The sequence below is a fragment of the Oryza sativa genome, chromosome 12 (assembly GCF_034140825.1).
Source record: "Oryza sativa Japonica Group chromosome 12, ASM3414082v1".
NCBI lineage: Eukaryota > Viridiplantae > Streptophyta > Magnoliopsida > Poales > Poaceae > Oryza > Oryza sativa.
Genome location: NC_089046.1, coordinates 885,033 through 904,906, shown reverse-complemented (window position 1 = coordinate 904,906; position 19,874 = coordinate 885,033). Strand labels below are relative to the sequence as shown.

The window sequence follows — 19,874 nt, the reverse complement described above, 5'->3', positions numbered from 1 at the left end:
CATTCTGCTTATGATTTTCTAATATTCCCATTTTTTTATTTTGGGCTCTACCTTTTTAATTTCATTTCCGAGAAAAATGAAATGATTACGGAAATGGTTAAACCTATTTTCCTACCATTTTCACACCCCGTATATTCACTGCTTAAAACGTACTCTGTCTTGATCAAGTTGGGGAAGTAAAAGCAATTTTGAAGAGCAGAATGGTTTCTGACTTCTCCTCCTTAATTTTGTGGCCTAAGCTAGCTTGTGTACATCGGTACATATTTATGACTCTCAGAAAGAACAAGAGGACAATGGTCCTTGCCAGCATGTATGCATGTGTGAGGCCGGCCAAGAACATGACAAATTTTGATTGATCACCCTGGTAGCTAGTAGTACCCATAGATTGCACCCATAAGTCCACGCATTGGGGATCAAATGTATTGCACATTGATGATTGCAATAACACCACTATCAAACCTTCTCCTGCATGTTCTGGACCACTATGGTTGTATTTACGTACAAATTAAGGTGCTGGTTGGGATAGTAATTTACTGTCTAATGTCTGAATTTATACAGGAACACTGCTATACGTGCGACTGCGTCATCCGATCGGCGTACGACGAAACGGCTGAGCGGCACAATACTTAACGGCGTATGACAGAACAGCAGCAGCAGCACAGCTCTTGACGTCGTGTAATACACAGTCGTACGCCGGTCGGACACTCAAGTCGTACGTATAGCATTTTCGTTTATATAGAAGAACCCATCATTCACTTGTGAATACTGTTTTTGATAAATTCATATTCTCCCTATTGCAGATGATTTTGAGCTCGTTGTCATCCTCATATAGACATCATTTGTTAAATTAATTGCATAAATAATTCTTCACGGGCGCGAGGCAAAGTGGGACCAGCTCCTTTACTCAATCTGTCATTATCAAGAGCATTGTTAATGTTTAGAATTAGTACTTTCTTGCAATAATTAGGTTTCATCAATGGCATTGACTTGTGTTTTGTAATTTAAGTTGACCTCCTCTGATAGTACTGTACTACTCCGTTCGTCCGTAAAGTATGATCGATGCACAAGACACTGTAGAGGATAAACTAGAGTCAGCAATAAAAGTCTTCGCTGCAAAGTCTCCGGAAAACCACCTAGCTAGAGCGGCCCATTCTTGCAATTACAATATTGTAGCACTAACTATTGTTTAAGCTATTGCCTATAAGTCTTAGCCAATTACTTGGATTTAGAATTCAAAGAGTACAAATTACCTAAAATTATTTATCGTTTGTATCGGAGCTAGTGTCTTCCGCTTAATTAGAAGCTGTAATGGCCGGACGCTTCGATTAGTTAATTTGTGCATTCGACCAGATTATTGGTGTGAGCATTTTGTCACATATGGTGTAAGTGGGTTATAAAGTTTTTAGTCAGTGATGAGTGCGTGATTAGTCATTGTTTCTAGCCAACTGGATTATGAATCATGTTCCAAAATGAGCCCAATCATCACTTCACGTATATAAATGCGCATATCCATTTGGTAGCGTCTAGTGCTGTCTTCTTTTGATCCCTTGGATACGAAGTGAACAATATTATTGTTTATTAGTAACTATTGGCGGATCCATCGTAGGGGCGGTGGGGTCTCGAGCCCTTGCTACCGACGTTGTAACCATGGGTGGAGAGCCCCGATTAAAAGCTCGCACTAATTTTTTTTCATACATAGAGAGGGCTATAATTTTGTATAGTTTGTTCAACACCTCCAATTAAATATTCCTAGATCCACCTCGCACTAGACAAAGACAAAGATGAAACCAAAGACACGAGCAAGATGGAAGGAAGAGATGATGACAAGTTGATTGCGTCACATATAAGACATCATCTCATCGCCATGATAATGCACTAATGCTAGCTTCACTCTTGAGCAAAAACAAATCCTCAAAGTGCCAAAGAAACAAAGAAGAGCAGTGCCAATCACACAATCTTTTCCGAGTGCTGATCAAGAACCAACCGCACAAGAAGATGATGAGCTTCTTTGCCACGTGGAACCACTTTTATTTTTTTTGTTTGTTTTGGTTTTGGAAAAGCCCCTGAGCTCGACAGTTAACGTTGGAAAAGAGATTATTGTTCTGGTTCGGTATCATTCTCACTGGTCGTTGGAAAAGCTCTTGCTTTGCTGGACGCCTTGAAGTTGCAGGTGGGCCCTACAGGTCAGCCTCTGAGGACTTTTTACATCAAGCACCCTCTCACCTTGCAGAATAGGGACTAGGGAGTTGCACAAAAGCCCCTCGGAAGAATCGAAACGTTAGAAAAGAGGACACGTCGCCAAAAGCGCACACAGACCAACTGACAGCCTGGACCCACAACTCAGCCGTCCAGGCCAGGGGCAAAGCAGTAAATTCTGGTGGGCGGTGTGCCAACTGTAATCCCGTGTCTTTTACCCGGAAACACAACATAAACATTTCCATATAACCCCCTCATAAAAATGTGCAATTCACATAGAAGCCCTCACCATCATCTCCATTTCTAAAGCCTCTCTCTCTCTCCATTGCTTCACTCTCGCCATCAAATCCCCAAACCCCTCCTCCTTCTCTCCAAGTCCTCGTCTTGGTTGTCGCAATCATTCGTGGGGCGCGTTAATCCCTCCCCAAATTCTGTGGCAGCCAGCTTCCCCGCTTGCTTGGATTGGATTTCTCCAAGATTGATTCGTTCCCTCCCAATTCTTCACTTCCTCTATCCATTTCCAATCCAATCTTGGTTTTTTGCATTGTTTCCTCCCGATTTGTCTTCCTCTCGCTCTCCCTCTCCCACCATATCTTGGACTCGGTCCTATCTGTCCGTGCCTCGCTTCCATCGCCATTGCTCTTTTGCTGCTAAAGTCTTCTCTTTGGAGGGAGAGACTGGGACTGGGAGCTAGCTCGCCCTTGTGTTGTTCAGGGAGTAAATGCGCGTCCTTGGTGGTGCTTGGTCCCAGCATTTTCCGCCCCAAATCTCGTCCTTGCTGCCCCGACTTAAGTGGTGGAGATTCCGTCACCGGCGGTCGTAGATGAGGAGGAGGAGATCCTCCTCCTGATCTACTCTTCTTCTTCTTCTTCTTCTTCAGCTCCTGGCTGCTGCTGCTCCACTCCCCCTGATCCCCCTGCAGGAGCATGGATTTCTTGGCCTGCGTCTGCCTCCTCCACCTGCTCTTCTTGGCCACTTCCCGGGTGGCGGCGCAGGCGTCGTCGCCGGCCAGGGCCCTGGACGCAATGCTGCAGGACCACGCGTACCGGGCCTTCGTGCACCCGCACACTGGCATTGTCTACAACGCCACCGTCCCGGCCAACCTCACCGGCGTCGCCCTGTCCGCGGTCCGCCTTCGCAGCGGCAGCCTGCGGAGGAAAGGTTTCTCCGACTACTTCGACTTCACCGTCCCCACCGGCATCGTCGTGCAGCCGTACGTCGAGAGGGTGGTGCTCGTCTACCACAATCTCGGCAATTGGTCTGACCACTACTACCCGCTGCCCGGGTACACATACCTCTCGCCGGTGCTCGGGCTGCTTCTCTACGACGCGGCCAACTTGTCGGCGGTGGGGTTGCAGGAGCTGAGCTTTGTCGCCTCCGGGAGCCCAATTTCTATAAATTTCAGTGATGTTAGATCGGTGCCGGCAGGCGGTCCAGCTCCTCGGTGCGTGTGGTTTGATTTGGATGGTGTGCCACAATTCCGGGACTTAGAGGCAAGCAATGTGTGCTCGACGTACCGCCGAGGGCATTTCTCGATAGTGGTGAACTCTAGCGCGATTCCTCCTGGTCCAGTGCCTTCAGGCAACATTACACCGCCAATACCGACTCCTACAGGTCGTTCTAAGGGCAGCTCCAAGGGGTGGAAGATTGCTGTTGGCGTGGTTGGGGGCGTCATAGCATTGGTCCTGTTGGCGTCGCTTGTGGTTTGTTTGGCAAGGTACAAAAGAGATAAGAAATTGGAACTGATGGAACAGAATGCAGAGACTGGGGAGACATTGCGTATGGCACAGGTTGGGAGGTCACAAGCGCCTGTAGCACTGGGGACAAGAACACAACCGGTGATTGAGAGCGAGTATGTTGCATAGATGTTTTCTTGACATTTCAGCGGAATTCAGGCAACAAGGGTAACCAGTTATGCTGGCAAGCATGGGATTGCTCTTCGGTCGGATGAGGCAACAAGTGTTCCATATCAATGAGTGCGGCACAAATTGCTAGATGTAGGGCATAGTCTTGGCTCATGAGACTTAACACATTCTTTTAACAGTTTTGTTTGGAGGGTTATTTGTTCTACAATGGCTCATGTTGATGTTCATAATTGCCATGTTCATAGTGGGGAGCTCTTTTCATCTCCAAGCAAGCAATGGGGAAGAAATGGTTGTTGTGTCAGATTTGGAATCCCTTATTTTTTGGATTGCTGTATTCAAAAGGATATAGGCTTGGCAATAAAGGTGAGGGAATTTTATTGTGCATTTCATTTTGCTACTTCAGTGAAATTCGTTCAAGCTTAAGCGATTTCGTTTTTGTGTATTTTGGCTCCTCATGTTTAGAGACCTTGTAAGGTACAATTGTACATGTTTAGTTGTTTAATTGATTTGATAACTAGTCTGATAAATTAGATTTCATCCTTGCTTGTTTTAACCACCAGTCTGTATGCTGTGACAAATTTCCATCATCTTCTTCCTAGTTATCTTCTTCTAGGTCAGACATTATGGCCAATCTCTAAAGAAATATTAGAAGTCTAAACACGATACTTACCAGAATTATTCTTCAGAACTAATATGATATCCTTTTAGTTCCTGTTGGCCTGAGTTTCTGTTGATCATATTTCTCTTTTAGCAGCTTGAATTTAAGCATTTGAAACAGAAAAATAAGGTTATTATAAGTATAATCTGATGGCAGGCGATGAATTAAACAGAGGGATTGAAGAAAGCTCTGTTAGCAAAATGAATAAGTCCGTATCTTTTTCCTTGGTTTAATTTCGGTTGGTCTACTTTTGTCAAGCGTAGAGGTGTCATTGGGGATTTGGATGATCAATGAGGAAGACAATATGCGTTCTATCTGTATAAATTAGTGGCAATATGTTACATAATTCATTTGTTTCTTATTGTCCTCACTGAACTATGAAAGAGGAAAATATACTGAACTCGATTGTAGTTTTGTAGCTCAAAATGTGTCATAAAAGCGAAGCACATCAAAAGAGCGCATGTATAATCTGTCAAATGAGTTCTGGATAATGCTCTGAATTTTTAGGGGGCGTGAGCTGCTCTTTTTGCATCTTGAAATTTATGTTGGACATCATGCTAGCATGAAGAATTTAGCTGTTGCTTGTAGATTGTCTTGTATTGATGGAATCCAGTTCCCAATTCAAATTAGGTGCCCACATTCTCTGAAAGTTCCTTTTTAGCTGTACTGTACTGTGGTGATATTGTAGTGTTTGGCAGAAGCAACCTGTAGTAGTAAATTAGTAACACTTGCTGCTTTGACAAGCATGTGTCTAGGGTAATTAGCTAGCCCTGCACACATGTGAGTGGCATCTTTGATAGCCTTACAACTGAAGGGCAGGTCCAGCCAGATATGCCAGCCAGCCAGCTGAAATGGATCAAACAAAATGCTTAGGGACCTAGGGAAAACAAGTGTGCCAAGCCTCTTGTTTGGCTGGAGAAACCAGCAGCTGGCTAGAGAGGGAGTGTTTTGTGTAATGGGAGATAAGAATGTATGGCTGAACTGAACTGAATGTATAATTACTTGATTGTGCTGGTAGTTTTTGTGTTTTGTGTCAGGTAATTTTTGAAGGTGGTGCGTCTCAGCTAAGCAGAATCTTTTGCTGTCACACAAACTGATCACAGCTCATAGATCATGTGGCCGCCTATTTCCTCATGATTATGCGTGTTTTCTAATGTGACTGGTTGCATTCGCTTTGTAATGCTGTACTGGAGTGCTTGTTTAGTTAAATCAGGTGTTGGAGTATGAGCTGTTGTTTTTGTGTGTTAATTAACCACTGCAGCTGGTTTGACACGTTTTGTTGGAGCGACTGTAAAACCATTGGGTAGCAGGATAGTGGCACAGCTTCAGAGCTACTGTTTCCATCAAGATTCAAATAGAAAAGGCGTTAACCTGCTTCTGATAATTTTTGAAGAGTAAGGTTACCATATGTACTGGTTGGTACTTGGTAGGTAGATTATATGCATTTGATAAATCGTTGACTAACAATGGTAGTAGTAGTATGAACTGAACCTCGGATTGAAGATTATGAGGTTGTTAGGAGATTAGTCGTGATCAGCATGTGTGATGAGACAATTGTTTTGAAATTAGTCTATCTGAAACTATTAATGCCCAGGTATTGTACGGTTTTTAATACAAATGGAGAGTGTAGGTGAAGTGGTCCACAACTAGTGGCAACAAGACAGTGAGGATCGTGGACTCGGTGTAGTTGTGCATTTAATTAACTTAGTTAATGATAATGATGGAGCCCTAGATTATCATAGTTGCCATGAGCCCAATTCTTTTCTGCGCCGTAAGACTTGCTTCCCATAATTTCCTAGTGGGCCGAAACTGGAGTACGTCCTTTTCAATTAGGAATAAGTTCACTTAAGGTCCCTCAATTTATCGTCGAGTTCGAAATTCGTCTCTTGAGCATAAAACCAGGTACAACACATCCCTCAACTTACAAAACCGTGCAAACGAGATCCTCGGTAGTATTGTGCCCAGTTTTAGCTAACGTGGCATTGACGTGGTGTTGATGTGGCAATTTGATCTCAGAAAAATAATTAAAACCGTAGGACCCACATGTCATTCTCACACCTACCTCTTCTCTCTACCCCTGCACTGCAACTCTGCAAGAAGAAGGCGGAACAGTGGCGGGCCGGGCAGAGGGCATCCTGTGTGCTAACGCCGTATCTAAGAATAATTGACAGTAAAAGGAATTATTTGACGGAGTAAGAGAGACACATTCAATATGTGATTTATAATTTTAATTTTATAGGCATGGCAATTTGCGCAAACAAGCTAGAACAAAAGTTTTACTAGCATTCCAACAGCAAATGGGAGTTTCAGAAGTAAATGAGTAAAAACAAAAATCACACAACCAAATGCAGCAAGTACAGACGAGCAATCTGCAAATCCAACACTCGCTCACGATGGCCTCCACCTCGCTGCTCTCCAGTTTGGTGGGGTCGTCGCAGCCGGCGACGTAGTTGTGCAGCCCCGCCGCGGCGATCCCGGGCACGGCGGAGCGCACCACCCCCACCCTCCTCCTCCTCCTCCTCCTCCCCCACAGCGACGGGGCAGAGGACGCGGGCGACGATGCCGCTGCAGCGACGAAGCGGAGTACGCGAACGACGATGCCGTCGCAGCCGCCGCCACCGCGGCGCGAGGCGAGGGCTTCGCGGAGGCAAGCGAGAGCTCCCTAATGACTCCTTTGCTCCGCCGGTGCCGGCCACACGCCTCGCGGAGCTCGAGGAGGACCACGCCCGGGACGCGCTCGAGGCCGAGGCGGCGAAGGCGGTTTTCCAGCGGCGCCGTGCTGCTGGAAGAAGAGAGAGAGGGATAGAGAAGATGGAGGAGTGAGGATGATATGTGGCCCCACCATTTTGTATTTCTTGTGTAGATGATATGTCGGTCTCATAGTTTTAATTATTTTTTTCAACATCAAATAAGTGTCACGTCAATGCACGTGGAACGAAGACCTCGTTAAATGAGCCACGTATACGCCACGTTAGCTAAAACCAGACACAATACTGCCGAGGGACGTTATTTACACGGTTTTATAAGTTGAGGGATAAGTTGTACCTGGTTTTATGCTTTCGAACTCGGCGATAAATTGAGAGACCTCAAGTGAACTTATTCCTTTCAATTATTTAGCTAGGCTTATACCGTTGCTAACAGGAGTAGTTCAAGTCCTATTTTGTTATATGTGATTTATAATATTTCGAATTTTGGTGTTATTAAATTTTGGAGGACTGCTACAGTACGGAATAGCATTATAATGATACACTTTAATGAACCCTTCTATTTTCTCTACCTGCCTAAGCAACTACGTGTAACACAATGAAGCAGCAACGCTCCCCCTTGCTTCCTCGCTTAGCCACATCAACTGCAACTCTGCAAGGAATGAGGGAGACATCGAGGAGAGGAAGAGAAGAAGAGCCAATGGCATGTCGATCGCTGGCAGCCAAAAGGCAACGACATGCATCCCTTCTCTCCTCAACTTGGTACCAAATACCTGGGATACCAGACCTGATACCTATAGGTACCAAATCCGATACCTAGTACCTGGTAGTAGGTATCGGGTACCTAGGTACTAGGTACCAGACCTTGGTATCGAGTGTATGATACCTGGGTAGCAGGTATCGGGTACTTAGGTACCATGCCTGATAATTGTATAGGTATCACCTATGATATTGTTAGGTATCATGTATGATACTTAAGTATCATGATATCATCAACGTGATATACTAGAGTATCATGATACTATTAGAATATCACTAGACTATCCAAAAGGATATCCATGTATCAAGAGAGAACTCAAGAAAAATCAACAAAGAGCTCAATAAAAAGTCATCATAACTGTAGAAACACCCATATAACATGTAGAAAACCCCAAACTAAACCTTAGAAACAAGCCAATGTAAGAGCTCGAGAGTCACAAGCCTAAATCTGGGTGTACAGATCCACACCACAAGAGGCCTTGTCCTTGATGACGGTGACCTTGTCGACGATGGCCACATCCTGGAACATGGTGAGCAGCTTCACCTTCATCATGTGCTCAGGCACCTACCCCATAAATAGCTTCACGATCTTCTCTACTCCGCCCACACCTACACCAGCAGCAACGGCGGCGGCGATGACAGCAGCTTCCTCAACGCCCGACGTGCCACCCCGCACGGCCGGCCGCCATCGTCGCCTCCGTGCTCATGAGGGTAGTAGTGTGAGAGAGAGAGTGTGTGTGTGCGCGTGTGGAGAGGAAATTAAGAGAAGAGATAATGGAGAGGATAAGATTGAATCGGTGGTGTGAAAAGAGAGGGCTAGATATTTACTAGGAGAAGTTATCCGATGTCTACAGGACTCCGTTCCCAAGTTTTTCTGTAAATTTTGATAAGATTATAAGCTGTCACATAGAATGGATTTCTGAATGTACATCTAGGCAAAAGTAACCAATTTCACTGTAATATACGTAAATTCTAGGACATATGCACGCCAATGGATGCACCGATTTTCTCCTATACACGCGCGGTACTGCATGAACGACTGCACTACATACAGAAGAATAATATATAATCTCAGATCCCGAGCTACACAAAAGTACAATTAATCACATACTACTATGCAAGAGTAGATAGTGAAAGCAAGCCTTTGATCCAATTTCGAGGTCGTTAAAGCATGCAGCTCAAATCTATACTACTAACTTTATACCGTGCATGTAAAGACGATACACATGAAGCTTCCACGCTTCGACCTCCTTTTCTTGCATAGTAGAGTAATATCAATTTTGAAGGAGGGGAACAGGCTAGAAATACATCGAGATATTTTTTTTATTTTGTCATTCTTATGAAGGTCGAAGAATATCCGGTATAAAAAGTTGAGGGTGAAAAATATTTAGTTTTGTAATTTAGAGGAGTAATCCGTATCGTCGCAATAGTTCATAAAATAATTTACACATTTTCTTATCATATACTACTGAATATGCTCTTACTTTCATCGAATTTTGTGCCAACATGTCTCAACGTGTCCAGCCCACTAACATTTTACTCCCCACTGCCATGATCAACTTGTGCCTGCATGCCAAGGAGACAGTCAACCACGCGCAGGCATGTTACAGTAGTATATGCAGTTTGTGATATTACATGGTGCCATATATAGAAAAGACAACTTAAAGAGCCATGACCCTCACAGAGCGCTATTAGTATTTGTAGCAAATGTAAATTGCTTTTCAGAAAGGAATTTGAAAGCATCGATCAATCAGCAGCAAAAACAGCTCAAAGCTTTAGCACATTTGCATTTTACTTTGCTGTACTTTCCCCATTTGATCTATCTCATCTCTGAAAAGAAATTTTTCACAAAGAAAGTTTGGAGGGAGGGAAATAACACACACGGACAGAGAGACTGATGATCAAGTGAATCATAATCACTGCTTGGATCATATGTATTCTCGATGATCAAATAACAGGGTAAGTTTTGCACGAGCGCAACAGTAGCCTGGATGCTTGCTTGATGTGCAAAATCTGTAGGCAGACAAGCATGAATGCAAAGAATCTGTGAGAGGAAATGATCAATGGCACGGTTCGTGCTTCTGACCGGCAATGGAGTATGAACAAGCAGTATAGGCTGCTGAGTAATCGAGTCGGGTTGTCTTGTGGCTTTCTCATGGTGGACCTGACCAAACAAAGCCCGATCAAAGCTAGTAGCTCTTCTCCTCGATATCCTCTCTGCAAAAGCAAAAGTAAAAGCCAAAGGAAGAAAAGTTAGAGCTGTCCATTCTCTCTACTCTAGTACGAGTAGATCAGTGGACAAGGAGCCATGGCAGCCAAAGCATCCGAATCATTTCCTTCACCGACAGCCTTCAACCCCACTCCTCTCTCCACTCTCTAGTGCATGCTGCTACATATTGCAGTAGCATGGATTTTCTAGAGTTACATGGCACTTGAAACATTGTGAAATTTCACCTCTAAAACAGATACAGAGCATAACATACTTGGGAACCAGTAAAAAATATACCATAAGTTAGTTATTAAGGAGAAAAGAAAGAATAAATGTTAGAATGTAACACATCTAAAATACAAAAAACAAGAAGCAAAGGCACTAGTAGTATGGCCACATGAGATGAAGACTGAATTCTTGAAGCATCCACAAGCTGACAGTAGACCAGCCTTTGTCCCCTAGTCAGCCAACTGTTCCTCCATCAGTGTCACTTTCTCAGCTAATCCAACACACAGACCCTCTTTGCTAATTTACACCTTGAAAGATGCAATTCTTCCTATCTGCAGACATGCAGTCATGCAGCTGAGTGGCCTGTAGAAGAAAGGGAAAGCAGAGACAGCCAGACAGGGGGGCCTATTGGCAAATTTGGCAAATGTGCAATGTGCAAGAAGAAAAGTAGACGAAAGAATTAAAGAATGGATTTTTGGAAGAATGTCTGTCATTGAATTGAATTATTAGTATCTTAATGATTTGTTTAAAATATTACTAGTATCTTAATGATGGCAGGCCACACATCCGTTATTCTTTTGTTTCGTCCTCACTCATCGCCGCTCCGCCATTGCCCAGAGCTTTTCTTTTCTACACAAAGGGAAGGGAAAGAAGAAGCAGGAGGGTTTGGTATCTGAGGCTGAGCAATGGGGCTGGCCAGCGACAGCCCTGCGTCGTTCCCCTTCTCCGCCGCCAAGCTCGCCGCCTCGCCGCGCTTCTGCAACCCCATCAGCAGGAGGTAACTTGTACCAATGCTGTTCCTTTCCCTTCCATTTCTGAGCTCGGGTGTGGTTTTGCCGCGGTTTATTCTTTTGCACAAAATGCAATGGCGAGTGCATGCTGGTGTTCCTATAGTTTGCTAGTTTTGGCAAAAACTTGTCCTTTGTCAGTTCAGATCAGTTGCAACTAGTTTTTGTTCATTTTGCTGCGCAAGTTTGGATTGTTCATGTTACATTTCTCTGGGACTCTGAAAGAAGCAGAGAAAGGCATAGACCCTGCTGGCTGCTGCAGTGCAGGTGCAGGTGCAGGTGCAGCCACTCCATGAGGAGAGGAGATTGGAGAGGGTCACTTGCCTTGTGTAATGGTGGTAGGAGAATCTCAGCCCCGCCACGCCGGAGGTGTTCGAGCTCGGCCAAGTGGGGTCGGAGTTTAATTCTCCGAATCCCTTGAAAAATAACAGGGGGTTGGAGTCGAATTCTCCGAACCCCTGAAATACTGGAATCGGGAGGTGGGGGTCGGAGTTCATTTCTCCGAACCCGCTGAAATACTGGTTTCTCGCAAATGCTACCTTCAGAGTTCAGATTATCAGATGACATCTGAAGTTATCCCCTGTATTACTGAAGAAAGCAGTGGCAAGCCTTAAAAATGTTCATCGGAATATCGGATGGTCCCGGGCATCACAAAACGTCTGCACTTTTTTTTTTATCTCGTCCCGTCACTTGTCTAGATTCAGGTCCCTACCTCAGCATTCTCTTTTCTTATGCTGCATCTGGTTCTCAACCTCTGAACAAGTCAATGAAGGTTTTTTCCCCCCCTTCTCTGTCTCTCTTTCCTAAAAGAAAATGCAGTCAATTTTGGGAGAAAAAAATTGCAAACGTTAGCAATTTAACTCAAAGGATCTACTTCTTATGTGATTTGTTTGGACGAAATGTTTGATTGATTTGTGAATTGTGATTGGAACCTACATTGGTAGTATGTCTTAGTGGACTGAAATAATCTGCACCAGCTATTTGATTTCTGTAGCAGTTACCATGGCTTTGTTCCATTCCTCTGTAAAAAGGGATGTGATCAATTCTTATGTGTTCCCAGAAGAGTGTAGCAAAACTACCATGAGAAGCATATCAAACTTGATATTCACATGCTGCAAATGCAAATGCAGTTCTTGGTGTCTAAAACTTCAAGAATGTTCCTTGTTGTGCAGGATATTTTCTGATGTTGCTGGAGATTTAACAGTATCGGTGGATGGCCAATCTTTTCTACTACATAAGGTGCCTTATCTATTTCAATAGCTTCATCTTACCCATTCTCTGTAGCCTGTCATTTTTCCTGTTGCATTTTTTTTTATCATTAGTCATCAACTACTGCACAAGCCTGCCAAGTATATTTTGGGGGGTTATTGCTCAGTTGGGCAGTTGGATTGTCTTTGCAGGAAGATTAATTACCTGACAATGTTATAAGTGGAGTAGGACTTCCATATTAATTTGCTTAACATGAGAACCAATGTGATTGAAGTGAACACCTTATTACAATTTGGGGACATAAAAATCATAATGTATATCCTTACTGATGTGATAATTATACAAGCATATAATTTTTTGTACTGTAGGTTAGTGTTCAATATTCACAATTTCTTAAATGTAGCGCTCTGCAAAAGGCATATATCTTTCTTAGTGGGGGTCGACAGGGATTTCTGATCATATAGGCTGAAGGTGTTAGTCAATATAAGAGTGTGTAATTGGAGACAAAGCAGTAATTGGTTAACGGGAAAATCAGGGTTAAGGTTGTATATGTTCTTTTGTACATTAGTAATGCTTTTTGAGCTTTCATATGGAGTTTTTTTTTTTTTGGTGAAAAGGAGCTTTCATAGGAAGGTATTAGCAAGGAAAATGTATTTCATATTTATCTCTGCATAACTAATATAAGATTATATAGTCTGAAGTAAAGTTGCAAAATGGGATCATAGTATACTTCTGTACCAATTTTGCAGTTCCCTCTAGTCTCTAGGTGTGGAAGAATACGAAGAATGGTAGCTGAATCCAAGGATCCAGATCTCTCAAAGTTGGAGCTAGTAAATGTACCAGGGGGAGCTTTAGCATTTGAACTTGCTGCCAAGTTCTGTTATGGGAGTAATTTTGAAATTAATACTGTCAATGTGGCTCATCTCCGGTGCATTGCAGAGTATTTGGAAATGACAGAAGAGTACCAAGAGGAGAATCTCATTGTTCGGACGGAGACATACTTGAATGAGATTGTAGTCAAGAACCTTGATAAATCCCTAGAAGTCCTATGTGCTTGTGATGGATTGGATCCAACAGTGGAAGACGTTGGACTTGTAGACATGTGCGTCGATGCAATTGCGATGAATGCAAGCAAGGAGCAGCTGGTTTCAGGCTTGGCTCATTTGGAATGTGATGTCGGATCAGGAAAGTTGCGCATGCATTGTCAAGATTGGTGGGTTGAGGATCTTTCTGCACTAAGAATTGACTATTATCAGCGTGTTATCGTCGCAATGAGAAGAACTGGGGTGAGGCCAGAGAGTATTGGCACATCCATTGTGCACTATGCTCAAACAGCTCTGAAGGGTATCGAAAGGCGCCATGTATGGGACTCAGGTCCTCTTGTTGGAGACAACCAACGAGTGATTGTGGAGACGCTCATTGATCTGTTGGCAACAGAAAAGATCACATCGGTTACCTTGTCATTCTTGTTTGGCATGCTGAGAATGGCAATAGAAGTTGATGCAGGACTAGATTATAGGATTGAAGTTGAGAAAAGGATTGGACTTCAGCTTGAGATGGCATCACTTGATGATCTTCTGATCCCTGCAACGCAGACGAGTGACTCGATGTTTGATGTCGACACTGTCCATCGCATATTGGTGAACTTCTTGCAAAGGATAGAGGAAGATGATTCAGGGAACTTATCACCTTGCGGATATGAGTCTGATGATGGACTAAAGTCTCCGAGCCACAGCTCGGTTCTGAAGGTTGGAAGACTGATGGATGGTTACCTTGCAGAAATAGCACCAGATCCATATCTGAAACTGCAGAAGTTCATGGCTCTCATCGAACTCTTACCGGACTATGCGAGAATTGTTGATGACGGACTCTACCGTGCCATTGACATATACCTGAAGGTAAGCTAACTGTACTGCAAACCTTGATAACTCTTTCTGATTATGTCCAATGGCAAATTCAGTAACTGCCACTCTGTCAGCATTACAACATTATTCAATGTTGATGAAAATGTGGCACGAATACTTTCAATTCTGGATGTAATCTTTAGAACCATTTGCAATCTGTATAGTGTCCGATGATGTATAGCTTGCTGTGTGTGGTGACAAAAAACTGAATTGTGATAACAAACAGGCTCATCCATCTCTGACGGAGTCGGAGTGCAAGAAGATGTGCAAGCTGATCGACTGCCAGAAGCTGTCGCAGGACGCGTCGAGCCACGCGGCGCAGAACGACCGCCTCCCCATCCAGACGGTGGTGCGCGTCCTCTACTTCGAGCAGCTCCGCCTCAAGTCCACGGTGTCGTCAACTACCCCCCACACCACCTCCCTCGGCGGCGACGGCTGCGGCGGGTCGCTGTCGCAGCGGATGATGATGACCGGCGGCAGCGGGGTGGCGAGCTCGTGCGTGTCGCCGCAGCGGGACAACTACGCGTGTCTGCGGCGGGAGAACCGGGAGCTGAAGCTGGAGATCGCGCGGATGCGGGTGCGGCTGACGGAGCTGGAGCGGGAGCAGGGGGTGATGAGGCAGGGGATGCGGGATGGCCGTGGCGGCGGGGAGCACGGCCGGGCGCTGCTGGCGTCGATCTCGCGAGGGATCGGGAGGATCGCCATGCTCGGGGTGGGGGCGCAGGGCGGAGCGGAGAGGAGGAGGAAGACGAAGACGAAGAAGAGCTCTCACTCGCAGTCTCAGTGGTCGTCGGATGGTGGCGGGAAGACGATGATGATGAGCAGCAGGCGGAGGCACAAGGCGTCATCTGTCACCTACGCTGCTGCCTCCTGAATCATCATCAAACTGCATGCTTGCTCTTGTTACTGCATGAATGCATTTTACAAGGAAAAGATGGGCAGGGAAAATGTAAAATTCTACAGCTAGGTGAAGAGATTAAAGTGTTAACACTCCTTTATTAGATAAGCTAATCTAGTTCTATTGTACAAGTAGTAACATTTTCATTTTGGGTGTGGCTTTTTCTTGGTCATTGCGGCCTCCTGCGCTAATGGAAGGAGGCAAATTTTGCAAAAGAACACTACAAATCCAAATCATGAATATTTTGCAGAGCACCTCTTTAGACTAATTTTTTAAATTAAAATTTTAAACTTAATCAGAGAAGTAGATTTGAAACCGATTTAAAGACATTATACATTATTGTCGTTCAAATTTAAGATTGATTTGGTTGGGGTGCGCCAGGCCCGGGCTGTAGTGCAACGCCTGGGCGACACGCGAGGGCCCCAGTGGCAAGCCACTGTGGTGGACCCTCCCCCACAAAAAATAAATTTAATATCAAAGTGGACACATGGCCCACATATCAGATATTAAACTGATAAGAACAGATACTACACTTGATCTTAGCCAAAAGGCCGAGAAAGGTATGAGTTGAAACGGAGCCCTCCGGCTCCTTTTATAGCTCTCGCGACCGCCTCTCCCAGCTGAATAGCCGAGGTGGTACTAAACTCTCTCCCAGCAAAAACAAAGCAGCAACATGCGCTCCTGCGATTTCCAATCGCCGTGGCCGTGGGCCTAAATCCTTCCCAGAGCCCAAGTAGTAGAGCAGCCGGCTTGTTATTTGTTGTTTCTCTGACATGTGGGGTCATACTATTTGCACCATAGGCCAACGTCGGACACGATTCGAGTTGCTTCTTCTTTATCTTCGATCTCGTACGTGCAGGCAACGTACACCAGGCAATGGACGAATTGAACGAAATTGAATTAGATCTTGTTCGTAAGCTAGGATTAAAAACCAAATTTCATTGTGCAAAGTTGAATGAAAAGCAAAACAAGATTCTTTGACATGAACATGATGCAGCTTAGATCATCAGTGCAAGCAAACAGCATCTTTCAACTTTCGTTTAAAGGAGAAAGCTCCAGCATCTCTTCAACTTTCTCATTCTCTGTATACCTGAATTCGTTCGTAGATGTCCGTATCTTTTGGACTTATCCCGATGGATCACAGGATACCCGTCCCCACCATTTCCTCACGTGTCCTCGTTCAACTGGTGTACGGAATTTTGTGGGACCCAAACCATATCCTCCGACGTGGCAAGTCCCAAGCCACGTCCACTTTTCTTATTCCCACTAATTTCTTGGAAGAGTACTGCATTGATCGTTTGCGTGGACGGAGATGAGCCTAGCACCACTATCAATGACTATTATCAACAGTGGATCAGAGTTGCAATATTGCAAACTGTAGCTTTGTGAATGTATTTATCCGTGCAAGAACTATTCATTCCATTCCATGGTTCAGAAGTTCAGATCACCTTGTCTTGATCAACACCAAGTCTGATGCTGATGGCACGTACTAGTGAACATGATCTGTTTAGTTTGACGGACAAAGTTGCCATCATCAAGATGGAAGCTAGCGAAGAGTAGTGAGCAGAAGTTCAGAATAGTTGCAGGAAAATGGAAACTGAACTGAAGAAGCGACCAACTTATAACGGCTACATGCAAGTAGCGGACGATACACGACATCACATTGCTGACCAGAAACGCCTCTGCAGCCATGCAATTTTGGCTGCTATACTATTACTTGGAGGCATACCTGCCATTGTACTCCACTCGTTATTATTACAAAAAGTTAAGAGTTTAGTACAAACAGTGTAATGAGATGGAATCTCTATAAATCCGATCAAGGAGGATCAGATATTCAGATCGCAGGAAATCGTATCTGCCTGCTTTTCGAGAGCTTAACAAGGGAGGGAGAGCTCCTTAATTGCCACGTCCCGGCCTTGCTCTTGATGCAAGCTAAGCTTCCACTTCCAACGGGGACATCTCTTCTCTTGCACCTTCCTCTGCTCCTGCTTCTGCTTCCATGGATCGGACCAGCCAGTGGTATGTGTACCAACCTCTGATGAATTCTTGTTCTTGTTGTCACTCTTTCATCTGAACTAATCATCTTCTTCTTCCATCCAAATCGATGGATCAAACCAGGGTCTCGTCGCCAGACATACCCGCCGATCTTCTCATCCGGATCGCCGACGACGTCTTCCCTCTCCTTAAGGTTCTTTTCCCTTTTTCTCATTTCACTTCACCTCTTCTTCGATTTGTTATATATTTTTTCCGCTAACACGTAAAAATATTGCACGTCAAGTCGTCAATATACAATTTGTTCTTCTAAGTTCTAAGAACAAGAACATACTCTGTTTTGCCCTGATTTTGATCAAACTCTGACGTCCAAAATCTTCTTCCTCTTCTACTACTCCTACGTGTTAGCAGGGGGTGATGGTGCCCAAGTGCGGCTACATCCGCAAGGCCGTCGCGGCGGCGCGCGGTGGCGCCACGGCCACCGTCGACCTCGACCTCTCCGCGCTGCCCGGCGGCGCCGACGCCTTCGACAAGGCTGCGCGCTACTGCTACGGCGCCAACTTCGAGATATCCGTGCGCAACGCGGCCGCGCTCCTCTGCGCCGCCGCCTTCCTCGACATGCACCCAACGGACGGCGGCCTGGCGCGCCGCGTCGAGGAGTTCCTGGCCAAGGTCGGCCTCCGCACGCTGCCCGGCGCCGTCGCCGTGCTGCGCTACTGCGAGGGGCTCCTCCCGGCCGCCGAGGAGATCGGCGTCGTGCAGCGATCAGCTGACGCTATCGCGCTCAGGATCTGTAACGAGGTGCTGTTCCCGACGAGGTCGCCGCCCGAGTGGTGGACGGCGGAGCTCGCGGCCCTCTCGCCGGCGTCGTTCCACAAGGTCATCACGGCGCTGCGCTGCCGCCGCGCGGAGCCCGAGGTGCTTGTCGCTGCAGCCACCGCATACGCTGAGCTCTTGCTGGCCGAAGTGCTCGCCGCCGACGGCCATGCTGCTGATCACTCCGGGATGCACCGCGCGCTTGTCGAGTCCGTGGTTGCCGTGCTCCCTTCCACGGACGACGCGCCCCTCCCCGCCGCGTTCCTCTGCCGCCTCCTCCATGTCGCCATCACCATCTGCGCATCCGCCAAGACGTGCCGTGACCTGGAGCTCCGCGTGGCGGCGGTGCTCGACCAGGCCACCGCGGGCGACCTGCTGACCGTCGCGCTCGACAGCGCCGGTGAGCGCGTCCAGAACGTCGACACCGTGCGCCGCATCATCACCGCCTTCGTGGAGCGCGACTCGGCGGCGTCATCGGGCGGCGCGAACGGCCGGAGCCGGAGGGCGTCCCTGAGCGGAGCCGGGGCGCTGCAGGGCGGCGGTGGCGCGATGCAGACGGTGGCGAAGACCGTGGACGAGGTCGCGGCGGAGATCGCGACGGAGGAGTCGCTGCCGATCTCCAAGTTCGTGGGGCTCGCCGGCGCGGTGCCGAAGGAGGCGCGCGCGACGCACGACTGCCTGTACCGCGCCGTCGACATCTACCTGAAGGCGCACCCGGCGCTGGAGGAGATGGAGAGGGAGAAGGTGTGCAGCGTGATGGACCCGCTGAAGCTGTCGTACCAGGGTCGCCTCCACGCGTCACAGAACAATCGGCTCCCGCTGCAGGCCGTGCTGAGCGCGCTCTACTACGACCGGCTCAAGCTCCGCAGCGGAGACGAGGGCGGCGGCGGGTGGGACGCGTATGGGAATGGCGTGATGAGGTCGTCGGCGGCGGGGTCGGCGAGGAAGCAGGCGAAGGAGGAGGCGTCGCTGGCGAGGGAGAACGAGGCGCTGCGGTCGGAGCTGGCGCGGATGCGGGCGTACGTGTCGGGGATGCAGCAGCAGAGCAAGGGGTCGTCGTCGTCGAGGGGGAAGAAGGGCTCGTGGTTGCGGACGTTGAGCCGGCTGAACCCGTTCAAGGCCGGCATCTGGGGCAAGGACACGTCGGGCATCGTCGACGGGAAGACGGACGCCATGAATTCCGTCAAGTCCAAGAGGAGGAGGTTCTCCATTAGCTAGGCTAGCTTAGTGTTGAGATGATCCATGTCATCTCGTGCTAGCTACATATATGCGTTGTCAATGACTGTATATTGATTGATTGGTTATTCGCAAGAAACATGACTGTTCTTGTGTAGTCTACTGTAAATTGTAAGTTTGTGTCCGCAAAAACGAACTAATGTTTGGATTGGATTGGTCAAAAGTCAAAACAATTCATCCTTTTTCACTTCCTCTAAATTGAACTACTCCGTATGTACCTTTATCACACCGGCGGTTACAACAGGCGAAACAGAGTAGAGAGCGAGCAGAGCAAAACGGAAACTGATATTACGCTATCGAGGAAGATAAGCGTATCGCAAACAAATATATGTAATAGTGTGAATGACAGGTGGGGCCCTTGTGTGGGCATAACCCCTCCTGAAACTTACCGTACCGTCATCTTCTTCTCCG

The 19,874-nt window shown here is 46.5% G+C and overlaps 3 protein-coding genes and 2 non-coding genes across 5 annotated transcripts; 3 read left to right on the top strand and 2 right to left on the bottom strand.

The window, feature by feature from the left end:
* The first annotated feature begins 2,528 nt into the window (after positions 1–2,528).
* LOC4351337 (uncharacterized) lies at positions 2,529–4,445 on the top strand. Its single transcript, XM_015763284.3, has one exon. It carries the CDS (start codon positions 3,123–3,125, stop codon positions 4,059–4,061), a length of 939 nt encoding a protein of 312 aa, XP_015618770.1. The 5' UTR covers positions 2,529–3,122; the 3' UTR covers positions 4,062–4,445.
* A 6,833-nt stretch (positions 4,446–11,278) lies between these two features.
* On the top strand, positions 11,279–15,983 carry LOC4351335 (BTB/POZ domain-containing protein At3g08570). The gene is made up of 4 exons (XM_015764674.3): positions 11,279–11,398; positions 12,581–12,647; positions 13,367–14,515; positions 14,748–15,983. The coding sequence occupies exons 1-4, from the start codon at positions 11,307–11,309 to the stop codon at positions 15,393–15,395; spliced, it is 1,956 nt and encodes a 651-aa protein (XP_015620160.1). The 5' UTR covers positions 11,279–11,306; the 3' UTR covers positions 15,396–15,983.
* On the bottom strand, positions 15,787–15,983 carry LOC112937511 (U2 spliceosomal RNA). The gene has a single exon (XR_003240176.1). It is a non-coding gene; the product is annotated as a U2 spliceosomal RNA (small nuclear RNA).
* A 1,090-nt stretch (positions 15,984–17,073) lies between these two features.
* On the top strand, positions 17,074–19,650 carry LOC4351333 (root phototropism protein 2). The gene is made up of 3 exons (XM_015764677.3): positions 17,074–17,438; positions 17,538–17,607; positions 17,823–19,650. Exons 1-3 carry the CDS (start codon positions 17,419–17,421, stop codon positions 19,443–19,445), a joined length of 1,713 nt encoding a protein of 570 aa, XP_015620163.1. The 5' UTR covers positions 17,074–17,418; the 3' UTR covers positions 19,446–19,650.
* On the bottom strand, positions 18,170–18,306 carry LOC112937525 (small nucleolar RNA Z248). The gene has a single exon (XR_003240190.1). It is a non-coding gene; the product is annotated as a small nucleolar RNA Z248 (small nucleolar RNA).
* Positions 19,651–19,874: the final 224 nt, after the last annotated feature.

What these genes read in the sequence shown, in the direction of transcription:
- LOC4351337 (XM_015763284.3), top strand. Translation starts at nt 3,123, where the DNA reads ATGGATTTCTTGGCCTGCGTCTGCCTCCTCCACCTGCTCTTCTTGGCC.
- LOC4351335 (XM_015764674.3), top strand. Translation starts at nt 11,307, where the DNA reads ATGGGGCTGGCCAGCGACAGCCCTGCGTCGTTCCCCTTCTCCGCCGCC. An exon ending in AATCTTTTCTACTACATAAG is followed by an intron (nt 12,648 to 13,366) that starts GTGCCTTATCTA and finishes CCAATTTTGCAG; the next exon opens with TTCCCTCTAGTCTCTAGGTG. An exon ending in CCATTGACATATACCTGAAG is followed by an intron (nt 14,516 to 14,747) that starts GTAAGCTAACTG and finishes GATAACAAACAG; the next exon opens with GCTCATCCATCTCTGACGGA.
- LOC4351333 (XM_015764677.3), top strand. Translation starts at nt 17,419, where the DNA reads ATGGATCGGACCAGCCAGTG. An exon ending in ATGGATCGGACCAGCCAGTG is followed by an intron (nt 17,439 to 17,537) that starts GTATGTGTACCA and finishes GGATCAAACCAG; the next exon opens with GGTCTCGTCGCCAGACATAC. An exon ending in ACGTCTTCCCTCTCCTTAAG is followed by an intron (nt 17,608 to 17,822) that starts GTTCTTTTCCCT and finishes ACGTGTTAGCAG; the next exon opens with GGGGTGATGGTGCCCAAGTG.